The 23,441-nt window shown below is 51.5% G+C and overlaps 2 protein-coding genes across 3 annotated transcripts; one reads left to right on the top strand and one right to left on the bottom strand.

The window, feature by feature from the left end:
• The first annotated feature begins 3,744 nt into the window (after window positions 1–3,744).
• NLE1 (notchless homolog 1) lies at window positions 3,745–12,806 on the top strand. 2 transcript variants are annotated; one of them, XM_055577287.1, is made up of 13 exons: window positions 3,745–3,852; window positions 3,990–4,133; window positions 5,846–6,063; window positions 6,680–6,759; window positions 7,606–7,682; window positions 7,856–7,953; window positions 8,288–8,480; window positions 9,095–9,230; window positions 9,396–9,442; window positions 10,156–10,358; window positions 11,937–12,096; window positions 12,190–12,260; window positions 12,463–12,806. In XM_055577287.1, exons 1-13 carry the CDS (start codon window positions 3,754–3,756, stop codon window positions 12,473–12,475), a joined length of 1,539 nt encoding a protein of 512 aa, XP_055433262.1. In that variant the 5' UTR covers window positions 3,745–3,753; the 3' UTR covers window positions 12,476–12,806. The 2 variants fall into 2 exon arrangements, with proteins under 2 accessions (XP_055433262.1, XP_055433263.1); XM_055577288.1 differs by having other exon boundaries at window positions 3,807–3,858.
• Window positions 12,807–13,437: 631 nt separating this feature from the next.
• On the bottom strand, window positions 13,438–18,530 carry FNDC8 (fibronectin type III domain containing 8). Its single transcript, XM_055577289.1, has 3 exons — window positions 17,610–18,530; window positions 15,375–15,611; window positions 13,438–14,837 (listed from the first exon to the last, which is right to left on the bottom strand). The coding sequence occupies exons 1-3, from the start codon at window positions 17,967–17,969 to the stop codon at window positions 14,685–14,687; spliced, it is 750 nt and encodes a 249-aa protein (XP_055433264.1). The 5' UTR covers window positions 17,970–18,530; the 3' UTR covers window positions 13,438–14,684.
• Window positions 18,531–23,441: the final 4,911 nt, after the last annotated feature.

Genomic DNA, 23,441 nt, shown 5'->3' with positions numbered 1-23,441 from the left:
ACTATGGTTTTTCCAGTAGTCATGTATGGATGTGAGAGTTAGACTATAAAGAAAGCTGAGCGCCGAAGAATTGATGCTTTTTAACTGTGGTGTTGGAAAAGATTCTTGAGAGTCTCTGGGACTGCAAGGACATCAGACCAGTCCATCCTAAAGGAAATCAATCCTGAATATTCTTTGGAAGGACTGATGCTGAAGCTGAAGCTCCAATACTTTGGCCACCTGATGGGAAGAACTGACTCATTAGAAAAGACCCTGATTCTGGGAAAGATTGAAGGCAGGAGGAGAAATGGGCAGCAGAGGATGAGATGGTTGGATGGCATCACCGACTCAACAGACATGAGTTTGGGCAAGCTCTGGGAGTTGGTGATGGACAGGGAGGCCTGGTGTGCTGCAATCCATGGGGTCACAAAGAGTCGGACATGACTGAGCGACTGAACTGAACTAAACTGGGTGGCTTAAACAACAAAAACTTCTTTTCTCATAATTCTGGAGGCTAGAAGCCTAAGATCAAGGTGCCATCATGTGGGTTGGTTTCTGGGTTGTAGACAGAAGACTTCATTTCCTGGGTTGTAGACAACCATCTTCTGCTTTGTATTCACACAGCCTCTTCTCTGTGTGAGAGCAAAGAGAGAGACAAGGAGAGAGCAAGCGAGCTCTTGTGTGTCCTCCTCTTAAAAGGACATCAGTCCTATCAGATTAGGATGCCATCTTTATGACCTCACTTAACCTTTATTACTTCCCGTTGGACCCTTAAGAAGGCTGAGCACCAAAGAATTGATGCTTTCGAACTGTGGTGTTGGAGAAGACTCTTGAGAGTCCCTTGGGCAGTAAGGAGATCAAAACAGTCAACCCTAAAGGAAATCAACCCTGAATTTTCACTGGAAGGACTGAAGGTGAAGCTGAAGCTCCAATACTTTGGCCATTTGATGTGAAGAGCTGACTCACTGGCAAAGACTGTGATGCTGGGAAAGATAGAAGGCAGATGGAGAAGGGGACAACAGAGGATGAGATGATTGGATGGCATCATTGACTCAATGGACATGCATTTGAACAAGTTCTGGGAAAGAGTGAAGGACAGGGAAGCCTGGCACACTGCAGTCCATGGAGTTGCAACGAGTTGGACCGACTAAGCAACTGAACAACAATAGGGTCTGTCTCTAAATAGAGTCACACTGGTGGTTAGGGCTTCAATTTATGAATTGGAGGTGTGTGTGCACAATTCAGTTCATACCAGTTCCAGAAAATTGCATGAGGGAACTAAGGCTGAGTGGACCATTAAAGGAGTCTGATTTTTTCCCGCCTGTAATGGGAGGCTTTGTAGGCTAACAAAGACAGAAAGTAATTGAGCAGAGTTTTGGTTTGAAACATCACCCTAGTTGCCATGTGAAGAGGAGGAAGCAAGGTAAAGACAGGTAGGCAAATGTAGAGGCTGTAGAAACCAGTATTGTGGCCAAAATCTTGGCTCTGTGTGCACTGATGCTGAACAGCATATGCAGACAGACTTGTGGAGGAGAAGGAAAGAGCGACTATTAGTTTATCAGGCAAAGGGGGACACAGTACCAGTACGCTAGCATTTCAAGTGCTGTGCCCCCCTGCCCTGGTGAGTGAAAAGTGAAAGTGAAAGTGAAAGTCACTCAGTCGTGTCCGACTCTTCGGGACCCCACGGACTATACAGTTCATGGAATTGTCCAGGCCAGAATGGGTAGCCTTGCCCTTCTCCAGGGGATCATCCCAAACCAGGAATCGAACCCAGGTCTCCTGCATTGCAGGCCAATTCTGGTGAGTAGGGAAAGGTTATATAGTCATGCAGGAGGATGTGATAAGGATCAAGGCAATAACATCTTTCTTTTTCTTTTCCCGCTGTGATGGGTCTTCATTGCTGCGAGTGGGCTTTCTCTATTTGTGGCGAGCAGGGGCTACACTTTGTTGCGGTACGAGAGCTTCTCATTTTGGTGGCTTCTACTCTTTGTTGCAGAGCACAGGTTGTATAGCATGGGCTTCAGTCACTGTGGCACACGGGCTTAGTTGCTCCATGGCATGTGGGATTTTTCCGGATCAGGGATCGAACCCATATCCCCTGCGTTGGCAGGCAGATTCTTAACCACTAGACCACCAGGGAAGTCCAGTAACAGTCTTTCCTTCTTTCCTCTGCAAAGTTTCAAAAGGATGGGGCTGCTGACAAGATTAGGGTGTGTGCAGGATCTAAGGTGGTCTCCTAACCTTGAAGAGCTTCTCCCTTTAATCTTGACTCAGGTGGTTTCCTGGTTGCTTCTACCTTGATTAGCAACTGTTTGAATCTACTCTTTGGAACTCAGAGAAGGTTGTGGAAGGTGGAGTCTTGCCTACATGAAATGGGGGACAAAAAGGCCTCTGTGCCTGGGAGCCCCAAAGGGCCCTGCTTGGCGTCAGTGTGGCAGTGGAGATGGAAGGAACAGATTCTAGATAGGGTAGTGAGGCAGCCCTGGCGGAGCTTGGGACGCCCTGGATAGAGGGGAGGAAGAGAGAGAGGGAGCGAAGGAGGAAGAAGGGCGACAAAGAGAGAGAGAAGCTGACCGAAGATCCTAGGTTTCCAGTAAGAGTTCTTCTGGTTCATCTCTGCTTCAGTGCCTCATCTGTAATATGGGGTGAAAAGAGTCATGAGGATTAAATGTAAAGCACTTAGAACAATGTAAACACTTAGAACACATGTAGAGCACTTAGAACAATGCCTGACGCATTGCTATTATTGTTAGTATTTGTTGTTATTATTGTTAATAACAATACATATATTATTATTATTATTATTATAGCTGTACACTGTTGAAGACTGCAGGAATTTTTTGCTTCTATACTCACGTATTATTAATTGATTTCAGCCATTTAAAAAAGAATACTAGGACTTCCCTGGTGGTCCAGTGGTCAAGAATACGCCTGCCAATCACCTGGGACGATTCCACACGACTTGGAGCTACTAAGTCTAAGGGCCGCAACCACTGAGCCTGCGCTCCAGAGCCCATGAGCCACCACCAGAAAAGCCACCGCAAAGAGAGGTCCGCATAGGGCAATAGAGAGCAGCCTTCGCTGGCCTTAACTAAAGAAAGCCCGTGCGCAGCACCGATTACCCAGAGCAGCCAAAAATAAAAATTAATTAATTATTTTAAAACTTAAAAAGAATCCTAATTTCTGCCTTCAATCCCATGGGCTCTGGTTTTATAAGCCATTCCCATTTCCCACCTCTGTGATCTCAGGGACAATCAACCAGCCAGAGCCTTGAATTACGCATTGGTAAAACTGGGGCTCAGTCCTGGATGTTCATTGGAAGGACTGATGTTGAAGCTGAAACTCCAATACTTTGGCCACCTGATGCAAAGAGCTGACTCATTTGAAAAGACCCTGATGCTGGGAAAGATTGAGGGCAGGAGGAGAAGGGGACGAAAGAGGATGAGATGGTTAGATGGCATCACCGACTCCATGGACATGGGTTTGGGTGGACTCCGGGAGTTGGTGATGAACAGGGAGGCCTGGCGTGCTGCGGTTCATGGGGTCGCAAAGAGTCGTACACGACTCAGCGACTGAACTGAACTGAAAACTGGGGCTAAGAATCGCTGTTCTGAAAAGACAAAAGGTTGTCAGTATCCTGCAAGGCACTGGGAGAGACTGAACGCCCAGGCGGCCACCGGTCCAAGGGTAGGGTGTGGAGGCTGAGCTGAGCCCACGCCCAGTGCCGGAGGCTTGGCGGGGCGCGGCACTTCCCCGCCGCTACACCAGGGGGCGATGAGGCGGGCTGCGGCGCCGCTGAACCACGGCAGCGGCGCTCCATCACGCCAAGTTACCTCCTCCACGTGGGGACGCAGGATGGCGGCGGCGGCGGCGGTGGGTGTGCGTGAGTGCGGGCGGGGCCCGCGGCCGGGCTCTCGCTCCCGCTTTCCCGAGGCCGGAGGGAGGAGGGAGTCGGGGGTCCTCGGGTAACCGAGCCGCGGGAGTGACGCCCACCGCGCTTGTCCGCACAGGACGAGGCGGCGACGCGCGACGTGCAGCGGCTGCTCGTGCAGTTCCAGGATGAGGGCGGGCAGCTGCTGGGCTCGCCGTTCGACGTGCCCGTGGACATCACCCCGGACAAGCTGCAGCTCGTGTGCAACGCTCTGCTGGCCCAGGTGAGCTTCGGGCACGCGGGGGATCGGGAGGCCGAAGGTCTTGTGTACCAGGGCCCCCACCGCTCCCCCGAAGTGCTGACAACCCGGCCTTGCGGTCTACCCTTGGGGAGGGTCGGAAGATGTGATTCGAGTGACCGATTTACACGCCCACCATCTGGGCCCACCTGCGGAGAGACCGCGCGTTTTGAACACTTTGGGCGCATCATCACAGTGATTCCTTGTCTCAGCCCCTCATTGTCTCCCCGTTGTCATTAACTAACCCCATTTTACATTGTTGCCTACGATCGTTCGATTGTGTGTAAGATGCTGCGCCGTAGGTGGTAGATTTGGAGTTGGAACTCAAACTTCAGACTCAAAACTTCTCTCCTAAGCTGCTCAGTCAGCTCAGTCGTGTCCGACTCTTTGCGACCCCATGGACCGCAGCACCCCAGGCCTCCCTGTCCATCACCAACTCCCGAAGTTTACTCAAACTCATGTCCATTGAGTCGGTGATGCCATCCAGCCATCTCATCCTCTGTCATCCCCTTCTCTCCTGCCCCCAATCCCTCCCAGCATCAGAGTCTTTTCCAATGAGTCAGTTCTTCGCATCAGGTGGCCAAAGTATTGGAGTGTCAGCTTCAACATCAGTCCTTCAAAAGAATATTCAGGACTGATTTCCTCTAAGCTGCTGCTGCTAAGTCACTTCAGTCGTGTCCGACTCTGTGCGACCCCATAGACGGCAGCCCACCAGGCTCCCCCGTCCCTGGGATTCTCAAGGCAAGAACACTGGAGTGGGTTGCCATTTCCTTCTCCAATGCATGACAGTGAAAAGTGAAAGTGAAGTCGCTCAGTCGTGTCCGACTCTTTGGGCCCCCATGGACTGTAGCCCACCAGGCTCCTCCATCCATGGGATTTTCCAGGCAAGAGTACTGGAGTGGGGAGCCATTGCCTTCTCCGCTCTAAGCTGCTAGTGTTTATCAAAATGCTGCCCTCTGTTAGAGGTGGGCTTCTCTGGTGGCTCAGTGGTAAAGAATCGGCTTGCAATGCAGGAGGCACTGGTTCAGTCCCTGGGTCAGGAAGATTCCCTGGCGAAGGAGATGGCAACCCACTCCAGTATTCTTGCTTGGAGAATTCCAAGAACAGAGGAGCCTGGTGGGCTACAGTCCATGGGGGCCCAAAGAGTCAGACAGGATTTAGCAACTGAACAACATCAACATTGGAGGTGGGGGAAGTTGCTTAAAAATGCAGTAGCTGGACCCCACCCTACACTTAACTACACTGGACCCAGGGGTGAAGCAGAGTGTCTGCATTTTCAATCAGCTTTTTGGATGCTTCTTACACATTATAGAGCCTGGTCAGAAAATGCCTTAAATGCTATATACTAATTCTAATCCTGGACTTCTGTCTGAAGAACCTGAATTAGTCATTAGCAGTAGGACGTTGGGCTAATTACTTGGTTGCTCTGTTTTTTCAGTATGAATGCCTATCTGTCAGGGTAGTTGTGAGATGCAGATAAAGGATTCTAAAGTGATTTGTAAATATTCTGGAGTTGATCTTGAAGGACTAAAAATGTCTTGCTCAATGGGGAATAATGGGGGTGTCCCAAGCAGGGTGGCTGAAAAGAAGGCTTTGCCTGCACACAGCTTGCAGAAGGTGGGGAGGGGAGGGTCCCCCTGTGGAGGCTGCCCTGCCTGTCCTTTGATAGGGATATTCCCTTTGCTGTTGTCCTCCAGGAGGATCCCCTGCCACTGGCTTTCTATGTCCATGATGCCGAGATCGTCTCCTCGCTGGGGAGGACGCTGGAGTCCCAGGCGGTGGAGACAGAGAAGGTCTTGGACATCATTTACCAGCCACAAGCTATCTTCAGGGTTCGAGCTGTGACCCGCTGCACCAGCTCCTTGGAGGGTCACAGTGAGGCGGTCATTTCCGTGGCCTTCAGCCCCACAGGAAAGTAAGGACAGCTGCAGAGTCATAGAGGGGAGTGTGGGTGCAGCTGTTGGCTGGGGTGGGGGGACCCCCAAGTTATGCTCAGTGGGGCCTCTGGCTGCCTTTCCTTGACCCAAGCTCTGGGCTCAGGGTGTAAGTAAGTGACTCACCCACTGAAATTTTGTCCCCAAAGGCCAAGGATACCTGCCTTGGAGGAGCCCTTCCTGGACTTGCTCTCAGGAGAGCTGAGCTGCAAGCTCACCTCTGGCCCTTCCTTGCTGTGTGACCTGGGCAAGTCACTTAACCCCTCTGAGTCAGTTGTTCCTCTGAGAAACAGGGTTTATTTACTTCTCACAATCCTCTGAAGATAATAAGAAGCTTTAACTGGTTATGGCTGTGGCTATTCCTTTCAGGAAAGACAAGGAGAGAAATTACTTCCTAGAGTCTTCTCCCTGGGTGTTATAGATGGCCTGGGTGTTATAGTTCTCTTTTCAGGAGAGAGAGAAATTTCCACTCCCCGATTCTGTTCCCAGAAGACGATTGGCTAGGCCGCGGGAATGTACGTGTGCAGTGTTCTGCGTGGGGCCCAACCAGCCCCCTGTCCCCAGTGCAGAGGTCAGGCCGCCCCTCTTCTTCCCCAGGTACCTGGCCAGTGGCTCCGGAGACACGACAGTTCGCTTCTGGGATCTCAGCACTGAGACGCCGCACTTCACATGCCAGGGTCGGTACGCACGCGGTTACCCACAGAGTGGGTACTGATACAGTGGCAGGCGGGTGATTCGTTCAGCTCTCTAGTTCCTGGGAGGCCCAGAGCACATTCCAGCTTCTTAACATCCAGTTAGCGGTTGCCAGTTCCTAGGTGGAGACTTTACCCTTGAGCCCCACCAGCCACTTACAAACAAGCAGAGCCTGGACCCAAAAGTCAGCATGAGGATGCGGGCAGGGACTGGCTGGCTGGTAGCAAGGAGAACTGGGCTTCAGTCCGGTCTCTGCCACCGTAGTCCTCAAACTTGAACATGCATCAGAATTACTTAGAAGGCTTGTTAAAATACAGATTTCTGGGTCCCACCCCTAGAATTTTTGTCTCCTCCAGTCTGGGATGTGGCCTGAGAATTTGCATTCCAAGTTCCTGCGTGGTACTGATGCTGCTGGCCTGGGAGCCTCACACTAGTGAGGTGACCTTGTGTGTAGGCCTCGCTTCCTTTCTAAGCTTCAGTTTTCTCATCTGGAAAATGGGAGTGATACTTCTCACTTTGCTCCATACTCTAGAGCTATCGTGAGAATTGTAAGGGCTGACATGTGCAAGAATTTTATATCACGTGGCACGTGAGGAACCATTAGAAAGTGGCGGTGTTATCTGTGTGTGCAGCAGCTGCATGGCTCTAGCACTTGGGGAGGGTTTGCCATTTGCCTGGGGAGGCTCATCTCTTCAATCGGTGTTTGAGCGTTCATTTATTTGGCAGCTAGCTGCATGGCAAATAGCACTTTCTGCAGTGTGCCGGGCATTGCTGAGCGTTTGGGATAAAGACAGGTGTGGCCCCCCTCTCTCCCTTCCCTGCCTTCCCAGGACACAGACACTGGGTCCTGAGCATATCCTGGTCCCCAGACGGCAAGAAGCTGGCTTCAGGCTGTAAGAATGGCCAGGTAGATGATGCTTGGGGTACTTAGGTGGGGACCCTGGAGTCCCTTCCTGGGAGTACCTCGGAATGAGGTACTGGGGTTTTCGGGGAGGGGTGGCTCGGGGCAGTGGGCGGGGGACCCTGGGTGGGGCCAGGGGAAGGTTGGGGAGGGTTATTTGATGAGCTTCTGTCCCGCAGATTCTTCTGTGGGACCCAAGCACAGGGAAGCAAGTGGGCAGGGCGCTCACTGGCCACAGCAAGTGGATCACAGCCCTGAGCTGGGAGCCCCTCCACGCGTAAGTGACACGGACAACTGGGGTGAATGAGAAGCCAGGGGTTCAAAGCTGTACCCCGCCCCTTAAGACTCGCCTAAGAGGAGTCTTAGGGGACAGGGTGGGGGCTCTGACTGGCAGTGACGGCATGGCAGGCAGTGGGGAAGGTCATCTGCACCCGTGGGTGGGGGTGGTGGGCGCTCGTCACGGGGCCTGAGAGCCACCTTGCAGCCACCGGATGGTGGGGTCAGGAAGCCGTCGAGACGCTATCCCCGGCCTTCGAGCTGGGCATCGGGAGGCAGCGTGGGAAGACAGACATTGCCCGCTCAGAAGTGAGGACCCGTCTCTTCCTCCCCAGCAACCCCGAGTGTCGCTACGTGGCCAGCAGCTCCAAGGACGGCAGCGTGCGGGTCTGGGACACGAGCGTGGGCCGCTGCGAGCGCATCCTCACCGGGCACACGCAGTCAGTCACCTGTCTCCGGTGGGGAGGGGACGGGCTTCTCTACTCGGCCTCCCAGGACCGCACTATCAAAGTCTGGAGGGCTCATGATGTAAGAGCTGGGAGGGGTCCGGAACCAGACTGGGTAAATCGCGGGTCAGGGATGTCGAACCAGTGTTTCCTGAACTTGTTCCAGGAACTGGTCAGGGAGGTGCTTCTGAACAGTGGGTCCTGGGGTCAGTGCTGCGTTACAGCGGCCCCTGAGCGTGGCCAGGCTCTGGGATTTCCTGCTCTCGGAAGCCTACTGAGGTTTATCAGGCGGCCCCTGAGCGTGGCCAGGCTCTGGGATTTCCTGCTCTCGGAAGCCTATTGAGGTTTATCAGGCCTGCTGTACCGCAGTCTTCACTGGACTAGAGCCCTTTTTTCCTGACATGTCTCTTCTGTGAAACATATTTTCAGAAACATTGATCTGGGCTCATGCCCTCGTTTCACAAATGAGAGACTTGAACCCAGAGGGTTCGAGTTTTGATTCAGATCACGATGAATGATCTGATGGGTGATTTGATTCAGATCACAGTGATTTGATTTGATTCGGATCACAGTGAATGAGGGCCCTGCTTCAGAGTCCTGTGGGCCACCCCCCATCTTCTGGGGCTGACCTGGACATTCACGTTCCTGGGGTGCAGAGTGCTCTGTGAGCGTCTGACCTGTCTCCGTCCACCCTAGGGCGTGCTGTGCCGGACTCTGCAAGGCCACGGCCACTGGGTGAACACCATGGCCCTCAGCACCGACTACGCCCTGCGCACGGGGGCCTTTGAGCCCGCCGAGGCCTCAGTGAATGCCCAAGACCTCCGAGGGTCCTGTGAGTGAGCGGAAGGAGGCAGGGAGGAAGGGCTGCTTGAGAAGGAGCTGGCTCTCGGGCTTCACATGTGAGGGGCCAGCCTCGGCCGGGTAGGGGGGTGCTTGCTGTCCATGTTGAATTTTCTCATCAGCCTTGTTCCTTCTTTCCTTTGGTGCCTGGACACAGTGCAGGAGTTGAAGGAGAAGGCCCTGAGCCGCTACAACCTCGTGCGGGTGAGCGTCCCCAGCACCCCCAGCTCCATGCGGGGTTTCTCCTCATCCCCCAAACCCTGCACAGGCTCAGGCCTCTCTCCCTTCTAGCCCCAGTACAGAATGTACCGTTCCCCCAAAGTTCTTCCTTTACAATTCTAAAATCTTAGTGCGCTGTGGATCAGTTTATTTCACTTTGGGTTTTTTTTTTTTTTTTTTTTGCTTATCTATTTATTTGTAATTCTAAGGTACCTCTGTTTGTTTGTTTTGGCCTCGGAATTCAGGCTGGTACTTCCCCAGCCAGGGATAGACCTCCTGTCCCCTGCATTGGGAACATGGAGTCTTAATCACTAGACACCAGAGAAGTCCCTCTCTTTTTAAAATTTCATTTAGTTTCAGTAACACATTCAGATAGTCTAGGGTTCAAAGAACACACAAACAATAGATGGTGGAGAGCCTTTCATCTCTGTGGCTCCTTCTGGAAGCATCCAGTGCTCCCAGTGTCTTGTGTCTCCTTTCCGAGACTTCACACACATGTGTGTGTGTGCACACTACACACAGTACAGACACACATGTACACAAGCCCACATAGCAAACCCTCCCCCTTTTAAGATACCACGGTGGGGACTTCCCTGGCGGTCCGGTGGTTACGAGCCCACGATTGAGCAGACAGGGTGTGTCCGCCTCTGAGCTCGGGTCTCCTCCCTGAGACCCTGTGCGCTTTCTTGCCTCCGCAGGGCCAGGGCCCAGAGAGGCTGGTGTCTGGCTCAGATGACTTCACCCTGTTCCTGTGGTCCCCGGCAGAGGACAAGAAGCCCCTGGCACGGATGACGGGGCACCAGGCCCTCATCAACCAGGTGGTCTTCTCCCCAGACTCCCGTATCATCGCCAGCGCCTCCTTCGACAAGTCCATCAAGCTGTGGGACGGCAGGACGGGCAAGTGAGTGGGGGGCGTGGGCCCGGGAGGAGGGGCGCTCCCCCTCTGGAAGGAGCTCGGCTCTGCTGCTTTCTAGCCGTGTGGCTCTGGCAAGCGGTTGGATTTTTTTTAAATTTTCATTTATTTTGTTTTTATTTTTGGCTCTGTTGGATCTGCGTTTCCGCTCGCGGGCTTTCTCTAGTTGCAGTGAGCTGGGGGCCACGCTCTAATTTTGGCGTGCGGGCTTCTCGTTGCAGTGGCTTCTCTTGTGAAGCAACAAGACAAGGCTCGAGGCGGGCGGGCGCAGTAGTTGTGGCACGCGGCGTGGGCTTAGCTGCCCCGAGGCGTGTGGGATCTTCCCAGACCAGGAAAGATGCGAACCCATCCCCTGCGTTGGCAGGCGGATTCCTAACCACTGGAGCACCAGGGGAGTCCCTGGATTTTCTGAGCCTCTGTGTCCTCTTCCGAGTGTGCAGACCCCTCACCTCTCAGCCTTATCACAAGGATTGAACGAGGCGGTGTGTTCAGCACCCTCACTAAGCGGGTGCTGAGAATGGCTAGTTCATTGTACGCCTAGGGAGAGAAATGGTCTGAAAGCTGGCCAAGGGCCAGGGATGCAGCAGATAATGTAGGTTTGTGGTCTGGTTGTCATCTGGCCCTCCTTACAGTGGAGTCCACAGATCAGACAGTGCGTTACCTGTCTGGGAGCTTGATGGAATTGCAGAACCCTGGGCCCCCCAGCCCAGAGCTTGGGGATCAGAACCTGCCATTTAAGGTCACCTTTCAGGTCTGAGAAGCAGTGGTGTGACGAGGCACAGCGCCCTCGCAGTTGATAGGAGGAGAGGTCGAGGCGTGGGTGGGGGAAGGAGCAGGGAAACACTCCTGAGGCCAACGTGGGGCTTGTTGTCCATCTCTGTGTATCTCCACACCAAAGCCCTGTGAAATAGGCTGTTTGGTTAATTCATTTACTTGGCTGGGTTGGGTCTTAGTTGCAGCGTGAGGGGTCTTCATTTCGGCATGTGGCCTTCTCTACTTGCAGACGTGGGCTCAGTTGTCCCGTGGCGTGTGGGATCTTAATTCCCCCACCAGGGATCAAACCCGAGTTGCCTGCATTAGAAGGTGAATTCTCAACCACTGGACCCCAGGGAAGTCCCCAGCTCCTTTATAAGACAAGGAAACAGTTTCAGGCCCAACGACTTGCACCAACAGACACAGTTGGTCTGTCCCAACCAGGTCCCAGTGGCCCGGCCCACTGCTCCTTCACGCCACCTGTCAGCAGGCACCTGCTGGGCTGGGCAGAGCGGGGGGTGTCGTGCAGATGGGCCGAGAGACAGGGGCATTGGAGTCCAAGGCTTGTGAAGTTGAGCAAGCAAGCGTGGAGGCCCGGCAAGAAGCATCCTAGAAGCAGTTTTACAAAATCGCAATGACCAGCAGAGGTTAAATTGGTCTGGGGTGGGGGCCAGGCAGGGAGGTTTTATACGGGTTCCCAGGTAATCCTGACATGCAGCCACGGTTGAGAACGACTGCCGGGGGCCTTGAGCAACCTTCAGACGTGTCCCAAGATCTCACATCGGTCCTCATCGCCCTCCCCCCCCGGCCCAGGTACCTGGCCTCCCTGCGCGGCCATGTGGCCGCCGTGTACCAGATCGCGTGGTCGGCCGACAGCCGGCTTCTGGTCAGCGGCAGCAGCGACAGCACGCTGAAGGTGTGGGACGTGAAGGCCCAGAAGCTGTCCACGGACCTGCCGGGCCACGCGGACGAGGTGCGGCCAACCCTCGTGGGCTGAGCGGGGACTGAAGCCTGCCCCCACCACGCCAACCCTGCTCACTGCACGACTACCCCCTCCCCTGTTTAGGTATACGCTGTCGACTGGAGTCCCGATGGCCAGAGAGTGGCCAGTGGCGGGAAGGACAAGTGCCTCCGGATGTGAGTTTGGGGTGTGGGGGGTGCAGTGGTGGCCGGTGTGCTTGGCTCTCCTGCCCTTGCCCTCGTGGTCGTCCCCTGTGGTGGAGAGCTCCACGGGCTCTTCACCTTCCCAGGCTCTCCCCCATTGTGGGCTCCTGGGACTGTGCGGTGCCTTCCTTTCCTGATCTGGGGTCCCCATCCTATTCCCTGCCCTTGTTCACAGATGGAGGAGATGAAAAGCCCTCCAGGTCTCTGGGATCCCCACCTGGACTCAGCTTCCACCCGCTGCCCGCTCTGACGGAAGGCCTCAGGCTGGGCGAAGGCCTTGAGAATGAGCGTGGCCTGCTGTACACGGTCAGACCCCACGGGGTTCCCGCTGCAGAACAGGTCAAAGGTCACAGGAGGTCATCACTGAGCCCAGTCCTCGGCCATCACTCGGTACCTTGCTGGCGCGAGCATGGGCAGCAGAAGGCTGGGCGATAACCGGCTGCTGCCTTTTCTGAATGCCGTCTCTCTTCAGGGTCAGGCCCCAGATTCTGTGACCAAATAAATAACTTATATTTTGTGTGTTTGGGTTACGATTCCTGTCCTTGATGCTCAGGGGTCTATGTTGGGTCAGTTCGTGTAGCCCCTCCCTCTGGGCTACTCCAGTACCCTGCTGAGTGGGAAGCGGCCTTTCCTTTCTTGCCACCGTGCCTATGAGGGAGAGGCTGGGGTGACCCGCTGAGGCCCGTCTCGTAGTAGCCAGAGGAGGCTCTTAAGGCTGTGTTGTCCCTTCTGGCAGCACGAGCCGCGTGTAGCTGTTTGCATGAACTAGAATTCGGCCCAGTTAGAAATGCACTTGTCACACTAGCTCGAGGCTACTTCCTGGTCTGGACAGCACAGAGAGAGGACGCTGTGACCATCACGGGGACTTGGGCCAGCCCTGCTGCTCTGGGGTGCTTTCCCTGACCTCATTCAGTGTCACTGGGCTCTCGGGGTTCAGAGAGGTGGTCCCAAGGGCTCCCCCTAATGAGCTGTGTGGTGGTGCAGGCTCAGGCAGAAGTGGGGATGGTGTGATGGGGAGGGTGGCTCTCTGCCCTCCAAAGACTCACAGGGTGAAGGGAACCCCCCCCAGGACATGCTCAGACCTTGGGCCGAGGTCTTGCCCCTACTCACTCTTCTTCCAGGACCAGGTGCCTCTACCCGGGTTGAATTCCAGCCATCCTTGTACAGAGCACTCGGGGCCACAGCCTTTTTTGACTTCTTGGTCGTCTTCACCCTCCCCCACCCACATCTGCGCTTTTACGATTTTGCACCTTGCCTGGCTCTGGTTCTCGGCTTCCACCTGCCTGGTCTCTGCAGTGGGACTGCGTGCAGGCTGAAGGGAGGTGACAGGCTCTGAGGTCCCACTCTGTGCCAGGCTCTCTGCTGCTGGGCTCTCACTTGAGCCTCACAGTGACCCTGTAGCCGTGCCTGGAAGGACCATGCCACGTCCCCAGGGCGGAGTACAGATGTGAAGAATCAAAGAGCCAAATAGGTTTCTAGCCTTCCTTAGTATTCTTTGGACACGTGATGAATGTAATTCACACAGGAGAGGAGGGGGATTCTGTCGTCAACAGCTTGGGAAATGCTGGCTAAAGCCAAGTAAAGCAGGTTTCTGTGCTGTTGCCAACCCCCCCCCCCCCCAACCTTTTTTTTTTGGCCACGGCACAGCATGTGGGATCTAGTTCCCTGACCAGGGATTGAACCCTCACGCCTTGCATTGTAAGTGCAGCGTCTTAACCACTGGACCGCCGGGGAAGTTCCACATCCCCCTATCTTTGACAAGGAAATCCAGCCCCAGAAGCGTAAATGGTTTGTCTGAGCCGTCACATCCAGGAGGAGCTGAGGTGAAACAGAAGGGATTAAACCCTCCCCTCAGAGCTTGGGCACTTTGCCCCATGTCCCCCCAAGCTCAAGTCAGGTTGACTGTGCAGGCTGTCACTGCCTCTGTCCAGCATCACTGTTTTTCCTGGCGAGCACTGTAGTCTTTGGAGACCATCTCTTTCTCTCACGGGGAAAAGGTGATGGCATCTTATGACCCCGTGTCCCCCTGACCCACCTGGACTCTTGGTCCTGGCAGAAGCCAGAAGGGTGAGGGTCCGCGGCCCAGCTGAGGCCGTCAGTGGCACGAAGCAGAATCTCAGGGTGCTGGGTGACCTGCAGGTTTTAATGAGGGACCTGGACCAGCCCAGATCTGGGGAAGGAAGCCTAGCAGCTACGGGCAGTGGAGGCTGATCTGGCCTGGCCTGCAGAGGCTCCGGGTGAGTGGAGCTCCCATCTAACCTTGGCCCCAGGTCCGGGACCAGCAGGGTGGTCAGTGATTCCCTGGCTCGGGGCTGGTGGTATATCTCGTGGTTCTGACTGCTGAGGGCCCTGGGCCGAAGCTGAAGGTGGGTGAGGGGCTTCCTGGAACCCTCCCCCTTAGTAGGGAAAGAGGTGTTCCAGATCTTCGAGCCTGCGCATGTCCTCCAGCCCGAGGGACACGGTCTTCCGCTGGGGCTCCTTGCGCTGCACGGTAATCTGGATGGGGTTGTTCTCGGGGAAGCTGTTCAAGTCAGTGGCCACAGTTGCAAACTGAAAGAAAGAAAAGTCCTCAGAACCCCTTGGCAGAGCTGACCCTGGCCTCACCTCTTCCACACCGCCACCCCCTCATCTGTCTGTGAAATGTGGTCTCCGAGTGCCCTACCAGCCTACTCACTGACATCTGTTTCTCCCCGGTTGTGTGCTGTTTACAAGCTCAGCAGTGTCTACTCGGGCCTGCCCTGCCACCCCCAGGCTCTTCCCTGCTTTGTACCCTGTTAGCCTCTTTCCTCTTTTTTTCCCCACAGTGCCCTTGACTTCCCAACCCATCACAATCATTGATAACTAAGTTGAAGAATCCAGAAGCCACTGGCTTTGAGAGACACACATTAGGGATGAATGAACAGGTCAGTTTCCAGGGGGCCCCAAAGTGACTTACTCCTTAACCCTCTCCAAGGAGAACAGCCTGGAACTGAGGCTTATCTGCCCAGGGAGAGGGAAAGCCAGCAGGAGGAGAGGTCCTGGGGGTACAGGGGTGTTCCCAACCTCTAGGGTTCCTGACCCTCGGGCCCCTCTTCTCCCAGGGCTCACTTTGTAGGGCTTGCACCACATCCCCACCCCAGCGGTGTTAGCTGCACGGACGGTGAGGCAGTAACTCGTGTTCGGCTTCAGCTCCATCAGCTTGACGGTGGTGCCCAGGATTTTATTGAAGATCCAGGGGCGGTTCTTTGCCTTGGGCGTCTCGCTGCTGTTTTTCCTGACCACCTCCTGTAACAGGACCTGGTAGAAACTGACCTGCTGCTTGCCAGGGGCGTAGGTCCAGGAAATCTAGGAGGAGAGAACCCCCAAGGCTTCCTCAGACCTGGCCTGGCCTCCCCTTACCACCCCACCAGCCCCTCTGCAATGTGGGTCAGAAGACCCCAATCCCATCCCTGCTCCCGCTGGAGCTGAGGCAGGTGTGTCCGAGGGTGGTAGGCACACCCCACGTTAGATGAGGCCCCACCAGCCCAAAGCCTGAGCCATTCTCCCTGGGCAGCCGCACCAGCCTCAGGGGGTACCCTCAACTCCATATTCTATAGACTGTGTGTCCGTTGAAAGGGACCTTAGCAATCATCTCGTCCACCTCACTCATTGCAGATGAGGTTACCAGTTCAGAGAGAGGAAGCGTCCAGCCTGTGGCCACACAGCAATTAAGCGCCAGAGTCAAGGTTCAGACCAGTCGCTCCTGAGTCCACTTTGTACTACAGCCATGGCTGCCAAGCCAGACTAAGGATTGCAGAGGGCTTTTCTAACACTGCAGATTCCTGGCCCTGATGTCACTTGCCTTGTCTCCTGTTTCCGTTGTCTGCTCCATCTAGGCTAGTGGCTCTCAAGCTTTGGTGTGCATCAGAATACTCCAGAGGACTTGTTAAAACAAGGACTGCTGGCCCCTGTGCCCAGTTGGATTCAGCAGGCCCAATCAGGAGGGTGGGGAAAGCAAGGATTTAAATTTCTAACAAGTTGCCATATGATGCAGATGCTACTGGTGGTCTGGGGACCACACTTTGAGAAACACTGCGCTGGCCTATCCAACAATGGTCCTTCCAGATTTATCTTCCAAAGTAAGTGAAGTCACTCAGTCGTGACTCTTGGCGACCCCATGGACTGTAGCCCACCAGGCTCCTCCATCCATGGGATTTTCCAGGCAAGAGTACTGGAGTGGAGTGCCATTTCCTTCTCCAGGGGATCTTCCCGACTCAGGGATCGAACCCGGGTCTCCTGCATTGCAAGCAGACTCTTTACTGTTGGAGCCACCAGACGGTATTTTCCAATATGTAACTCATATCGCATCTCTCACCTGATACAAAACTTTGCACAGAGCTGGTCCTCTTTGCTTACTGAAAAATCCATACAGTAGCCTAACATTCGGAGAAGGCAATGGCACCCTACACCAGTACTCTTGCCTGGGAAATCCCATGGACGGAGGAGCCTGGTAGGCTGCAGTCCATGCGGTTACTAAGAGTCAGACACGACTGAGCAACTTCACTTTTACTTTTCACTTTCATGCATTGGAGAAGGAAATGGCAACCCACTCCAGTGTTCTTGCCTGAAGAATCCCAGGGACAGAGGAGCCTGGTGGGCTGCTGTTTATGGGGTCGCACAGAATCGGACACGACTGACGTGACTTAGCAGCAGCAGCAGCAGCCTAACATTACAGGGCCTCTGGAAAATGACCCCCGCCTACTGTTCCCTTCCTGTATCCAGAACAATGCTACTCAGCATGTGGTCTGTGGGCCATGGGCACCACCTGGGAATGTGTTAGCAATGCAGAGTCTCAGGCCCCATCCCAGACCTACTAAGTCAGAACCTCAAGGAATGAGGAATCTTCTTGGTAACATGACAATCAGATCTGCAGGTGCCGGAAAGTGTGAGCAACCCTGAATTAGGACGTGGATATTTTCTCCCACATGGGAGCCTTTGCTAGCATCAGCCCTGCACAGAATGCCTTTCCTCATCTCTAGAAGTTTAAGTCTGACCTCTGTGTCCCAGCTCAAATGTCACTGAATGCCACCAAAGCTTATTCCTGCAGCTGGAAGTAACGTTTCTTTCCCTCTGAATCCCCAGTGGCACTTGGTCTGAACTTTTCCTACAGCGCTGAACCTTCTCTAGCTTGTGCTGGAGTTCTTTACAGACACGCCTTCTCTCCTAACCCATGCACTAGAGCTCAGGATGCAGGCAGTAGGTATCCACACGCTCCCCAGTGAGCTCAGCTCAATGCCGGGCATGTGGGGATGGGGGAAGGGAGGGCATCAAGCCTTTGCCAGATGCACCTGGGGGGAAACGCACCACAGCTGTGGAGTCGCTGACCGTGTGTTCACAGATGAAGGGTGCCTCCGGCACATCCAAGACCACAGAGGACTCCGAGGGCGTTGAGGACGTATCTGTGTCCGCCTCAGGGTTGTCGAGGTCCAGAAGGCCCCGAGGGGCCATCTGGGACTTAGACTGGGGGCAGAGGGCCAGGTGCCCCTTCTCTGTGCTCTTGGCTATGGAGGAGAGGCTGAGTTTGTTCAGCTCGCCCTCCAGCATGCCCGCAAAGAAGCTGCTGTTGGGCTGGGTCACGGCCAACTTGATGGGATTCAACAAGGTGGATGACAAGGGGGAGATGCTGGTGTCATCGGAGCTGCATTCGGAATCCTCCACCGGCATGTGCTTCCTGGAGGGGGAGGGGAGAGGAGAGACAGATGGAGGCAGCTGCCCCAGGCCCTGCTGCCTGGAGGCTTCCAGCGGCAGGCAGGCCTTGGGCAGGACTTACCAGTGCCCTCAACTGCTTTTGAGCCACTCAGAACATTCTTGCTCTGCAGCAGTTCGTCACACTCACCGGGACACTCACTAGTGCAAAATGCACATTCCTGGTCCCTGGTCCCCAGCTGGGATGTCACTGGGATGGGAAGCTGCTAGAGCATCTTTTATAAGATCCTCAGATGATTCTGATGCAAGTGTTCTGAGAACCACATTTTTAGAAACACCACTAAAGCTCCAAGTCCTTCCTCCAAGGTAGGGTGCAAACACCCCAGGGAATGACCATAACGATCTACTGGGATATGGAAAAATATCTAAAAGTATCTAAAAGAAAAATTATAAGTTTTATTAAATATTTATTTACTGTTGTTTAATATGTAATTACTGCATTTATTTACTTAGATTTTTATGACAGTTATCAATATGTATTAATATACAGCATGTAAAATTAATGGGACAGATAAATATATATTTATTGGGGTGAATGCTCAAAAACTTTTCTTCCATTCTAATTTTTAAAAATTTTTTTTATTAAAAAAAATTGTTTGTTTATGTATTTTCGGCTGTGCTGGGTCTTCATTGCCGCGCGGGCTTTCTGCACTTGCAGAGAGCAGGGCCTACTCTCTAGTTGCGGTGCTCGGCTTCTCAATGCGGTGGCTTCTCTTGTTGCAGAGCACAGGATCTAGGGCGCGCGGGCTTCAGTAGATGCAGCTCCTGGGCTCTACAGCACAGGCTCATTAACTGTGGTGCATGGGCCTAGCTGCTCCGTGCCATGTGGGATCTTCCAGGACCAGGGATTGAACCCATGTCTCCTACATTGGCAGGCAGATTCTTTACCACTAAGCCACCAGGGAAGTCCTCTAATTTTTTTTTTAAATTGTGAAGTATTTCAGACTCATTCAAGATATCAAGGATAATATGTTCATGGGGACGTAATGTACAAAGTGACACGACTTAGTGACTAAACCACCACCACCCAACCAATGCACAAGGTGGTGGCTATAATGAACAATATCGGATTGTACATTTGAAAGTTCCTAAGAGATTAGGTCTTAAAAGCTCTCACACACAAAAATTTGTAACTGCGTGGTGATGGATGTTAACTAAGCTTATTGGGGTAATGATTTCACAATACATACAATTATCAAATGATGTTGCATACTTTAAACTAATGCAATGTTAAATGTCAACTGTGTCTCAATAAAACTGGAAAAAATGATATTATATTAAGCTTCCATTTAGCTTCTATCCAACTCAGAACTAAAGCTGTCTCAGTGTAGCTAAAGCCCCCTGTGTACTCTGCTCCTCTACTATCCTCTCCCTCAGAGGCAGCCTGAGCAGTAAATTTAAAATTTTGTGTTTCTTATTCCCCATGTGTTTTTATAGGTTTGTTAGATATGTATTCTATTATTTTGCATAATTTAAATTTTATATAAATAAATGGTATCATTCAGTACATATTCATTTGCAGTTTGACGTTTTTTTACTTAAAACATTGTATTTTTAGATTAATCTGCTCTGGTTCAGTCATTTTAACTGTTATAGGGTGTTCTGTTACATGGATATTTGTATTGTTACCAATTCTTTGCTGTTACAAAGAAAAACCTTGCCCATGTTTCCCCACTCTTTAAAATTTTTTGCTGATGAAGTACAGGATCAAAAAAATTTAACTTTCAAATCTTTTTTTTTTCTTACCTTGAACTAAGGTAAGAAGGAGGGAACACAGCTCTACCCATCAACAGAAAATTGGATGAAAGGTTTACTGAGCATGGCCCTGCCCATCAGAACAAGACCCAGTATCTCCCTCAGTCAGTCTATCCCATCAGGAAGCTTTCATAAGCCTCTTATCCTTTTCCATCAGAGGGCAGACAGACTGAAAACCATTACAGAAAACAAACCAATCTAATCACATGGACCACAGCCTTGTCTAACTCAATGAAACTATGAGCCATGCCATGTAGGGCCATGGTGGAGAGTTCTGACAAAATGTGGTCCACTGGAGAAGGGAATGGCAAACCACTTCAGTATTCCTGCCTTGAGAACCCCATGAACAGTATGAAAAGGCAAAAAGATAGAACACTGAAAGATGAACTCCCCAGGTCGGTAGGTGCCCAATATGCTACTGGAGATCAGTGGAGAAACAATCCAGAGAGAATGAAAACGGAGCCAAAGCAAAAACAACACCCAGTTGTGGATGTGACTGGTGATGGAAGCAAGGTCCGATGCTGTAAAGAGCAATATTGCATAGGAACCTGGAATGTTAGGTCCATGAATCAAGGCAAATTGGAAGTGGTCAAACGAGATGGCAAGAGTGAACGTCAACATCTTAGGAATCAGCGAACTAAAATGGACTGGAATGGGTGAATTTAACTCAGATGACCATTATATCGACTACTGTGGGCAGGAATCCCTTAGAAGAAATGGAGTAGCCATCATGGTCAACAAAAGAGTTCGAAATGCAGTACTTGGATGCAGTCTCAAAAATGACAGAATGATTTCTGTTCATCTCCAAGGCAGACCATTCAATATCACAGTAATCCAATTCTATGCCCCGACCAGTAATGCTGAAGAAACTGAAGTTGAATGGTCCTGTGAAGACCTACAAGACCTTTTAGAACTAACACCCAAAAAAGATGTCCTTTTCATTATAGGGGACTGGAATGCAAAAGTAGGAAGTCAAGAAACACCTGGAGTAACAGGCAAATTTGGCCTTGGAGTACAGAATGAAGCAGGGCAAAGGCTAATAGAGTTCCACCAAGAGAACGCACTGGTCATAGCAAACACCCTCTTTGAACAACACAAGAGAAGACTCTACACATGGACATCACCAGATGGTCAACACCGAAATCAGATTGATTATATTCTTTGCAGCCAAAGACAGAGAAGCTCTATACAGTCAGCAAAAACAAGACTGGGAGCTGACTGCGGCTCAGATCATGAACTCCTTATTGCCACATTCAGACTTAAATTGAAGAAAGTAGGGAAAACCACTAGACCATTCAGGTATGACCTAAATCAAATCCCTAACGATTATACAGTGGAAGTGAGAAATAGATTTAAGGGACTAGATCTGATAGAGTGCCTGATGAACTATGGCCGGAGGTTCATGACATTGTACAGGAGACAGGGAGCAAGACCATCCCCAAGAAAAAGAAATGCAAAAAGGCAAAATGGCTGTCTGAAGAGGGCTTACAAATAGCTGTGAAAAGAAGAGAAGTGAAAAGCAAAGGAGAAAAGGAAAGATATACCCATTTGAATGCAGAGTTCCAAAGAATAGCAAGGAGAGATGAGAAAGCCTTCCTCAGTGATCAATGCAAAGAAATAGAGGAAAACAACAGAATGGGAAAGACTAGAGATCTCTTCAAGAAAATTAGAGATACCAAGGGAACATTTCATGCAAAGTTGGGATCAATAAAAGACAGAAATGGTATGGACCTAACAGAAGCAGAAGATATTAAGAAGAGATGGCAATAATACATAGAAGAACTGTACAAAAAAGATCTTCACGACCCAGATAATCATGATGGTGTGATCACTCACCTAGAGCCAGACATCTAGCTGGAATGTGAGGTCAAGTGGACCTTAGGAAGCATCACTACGAACAAAGCTAGTGGAGGTGATGGAATTTCAGTTGAGCTATTCCAAATCCTGAAAGATGATGCTGTGAAAGTGCTGCACTCAATATGTCAGCAAATTTGGAAAACTCAGCAGTGGCCACAGGACTGGAAAAGGTCAGCTTTCATTCCAATCCCAAAGAAAGGCAATGCCAAAGAATGCTCAAACTACCACACAACTGCACTCATCTCACACGCTAGTAAAGTGATGCTCAAAATTCTCCAAGCCAGGCTTCAGCAATACGTGAACTGTGAACTTCCAGATGTTCAAGCTGGTTTTAGAAAAGACAGAGGAACCAGAGATCAAATTACCAACATCTACTGGATCATCGAAAAAGCAAGAGAGTTCCAGAAAAACATCTATTTCTGCTTTACTGACTATGCCAAAGCTTTTGACTGTGTGGATCACAACATACTATGGAAAATTCTGAAAGAGATGGGAATACCAGACCACCTGACCTGCCTCTTGAGAAACCTATATGCAGGTCAGGAAGCAACAGTTAGAACTAGGCATGGAACAACAGACTGGTTCCAAATAGGAAAAGGAGTACGTCAGGCTGTATATTGTCACCCTGCTTATTTAACTTATATACAGAGTACATCATGCAAAATTCTGGGCTGGGACAAGCTGGAATCAAGACTGCCCGGAGGAATATCAATAACCTCAGATATGCAGATGACACCACCCTTATGGCAGAAAGGGAAGAAGAACTAAAGAGCCTCTTGATGAGGGTAAAAGAGGAGAGTGAAAAAGTTGGCTTAAAGCTCAACATTCAGAAAACAAAGATCATGGTGTCTGGTCCCATCATTTCATGACAAATAGATGAAGAAACAGTGGAAACAGTGGCTAACTTTATTTTTTGGGCTCCAAAATCACTGCAGATGGTGACTGAAGCCATGAAATAAAAAGACGCTTACTCCTTGGAAGAAAAGTTATGACCAACCTAGATAGCACATCAAAAAGCAGAGACATTACTTTGCCAGCAAAGGTCTGTCTAGTCAAGGCTATGGTTTTTCCAGTAGTCATGTATGGATGTTAGAGTTGGACTCTAAAGAAAGCTGAGCGCTGAAGAATTGATGCTTTTGAACTGTGGTATTGGAAAAGACTCTTGAGAGTCCCTGCAACTGCAAGGAGATCCAACCAGTCCATCCTAAAGGAGATCAGTCATGGGTGTTCATTGGAAGGACTGATGTTGAAGCTGAAACTCCAATACTTTGGCCACGTGATGCAAAGAGCTGACTTATTTGAAAAGACCCTGATGCTGGGAAAGATTGAAGGTGGAAGAAGGGGATGACAGAAGATGAGATGGTTGGATGGCATCACGGACTCAATGGACATGAGTTTGGGTAAACTCCGGGAGTTGGTAATGGACAGGGAGGCCTGCCTGGCATGCTGCAGTCCATGGGGTTGCAAAGAGTCGGACACAACTGAGCAACTGAACTGAACTGAACTGGAAGTAAGAAATACATATTTCTTGACAAGCTAGCACACGCGTGTATGTAACCCCATGGGCTGTAGCCTGCCAGGATGCTCTCTCCATGGGATTCTCCAGGCAAGAATACTGGATTGGATCACCATGCCCTCTCCAGGGGATCTTCCCGATCCAGAGATTGAACCTGAGTCTCTTATGTCTTCTGCATTGGCAGGCAGGTTCTTTACCACTAGCGCCACCTGGGAAACCCCAGTATATGCACACACACACACACACACACACACACATATAACTAAAATGTTTCACAAACCAGTACTAACTGGTTTCCTAAA

This window comes from Bubalus kerabau, chromosome 4 (assembly GCF_029407905.1).
Source record: "Bubalus kerabau isolate K-KA32 ecotype Philippines breed swamp buffalo chromosome 4, PCC_UOA_SB_1v2, whole genome shotgun sequence".
Classification (NCBI taxonomy): domain Eukaryota; kingdom Metazoa; phylum Chordata; class Mammalia; order Artiodactyla; family Bovidae; genus Bubalus; species Bubalus kerabau.
The sequence above is the reverse complement of the archived record's forward strand: the minus strand, read 5'-3'. Positions and strand labels throughout refer to the sequence as shown.

Excerpts from the sequence above, each read along its gene's own strand:
- NLE1 (XM_055577287.1), top strand. The coding sequence starts at position 3,754 with ATGAGGCGGGCTGCGGCGCCGCTGAACCACGGCAGCGGCGCTCCATCA. Across the intron at positions 9,231-9,395 it reads CCAAGACCTCCGAGGGTCCT|TGCAGGAGTTGAAGGAGAAG; the intron begins GTGAGTGAGCGG and ends GCCTGGACACAG. Across the intron at positions 10,359-11,936 it reads TGGGACGGCAGGACGGGCAA|GTACCTGGCCTCCCTGCGCG; the intron begins GTGAGTGGGGGG and ends CCCCCGGCCCAG.
- FNDC8 (XM_055577289.1), bottom strand. The coding sequence starts at position 17,969 with ATGCCGGTGGAGGATTCCGAATGCAGCTCCGATGACACCAGCATCTCC. Across the intron at positions 15,612-17,609 it reads TCAGCGACTCCACAGCTGTG|ATTTCCTGGACCTACGCCCC; the intron begins GTGCGTTTCCCC and ends CTCTCCTCCTAG. Across the intron at positions 14,838-15,374 it reads TGTGGTGCAAGCCCTACAAA|TTTGCAACTGTGGCCACTGA; the intron begins GTGAGCCCTGGG and ends TCTTTCTTTCAG.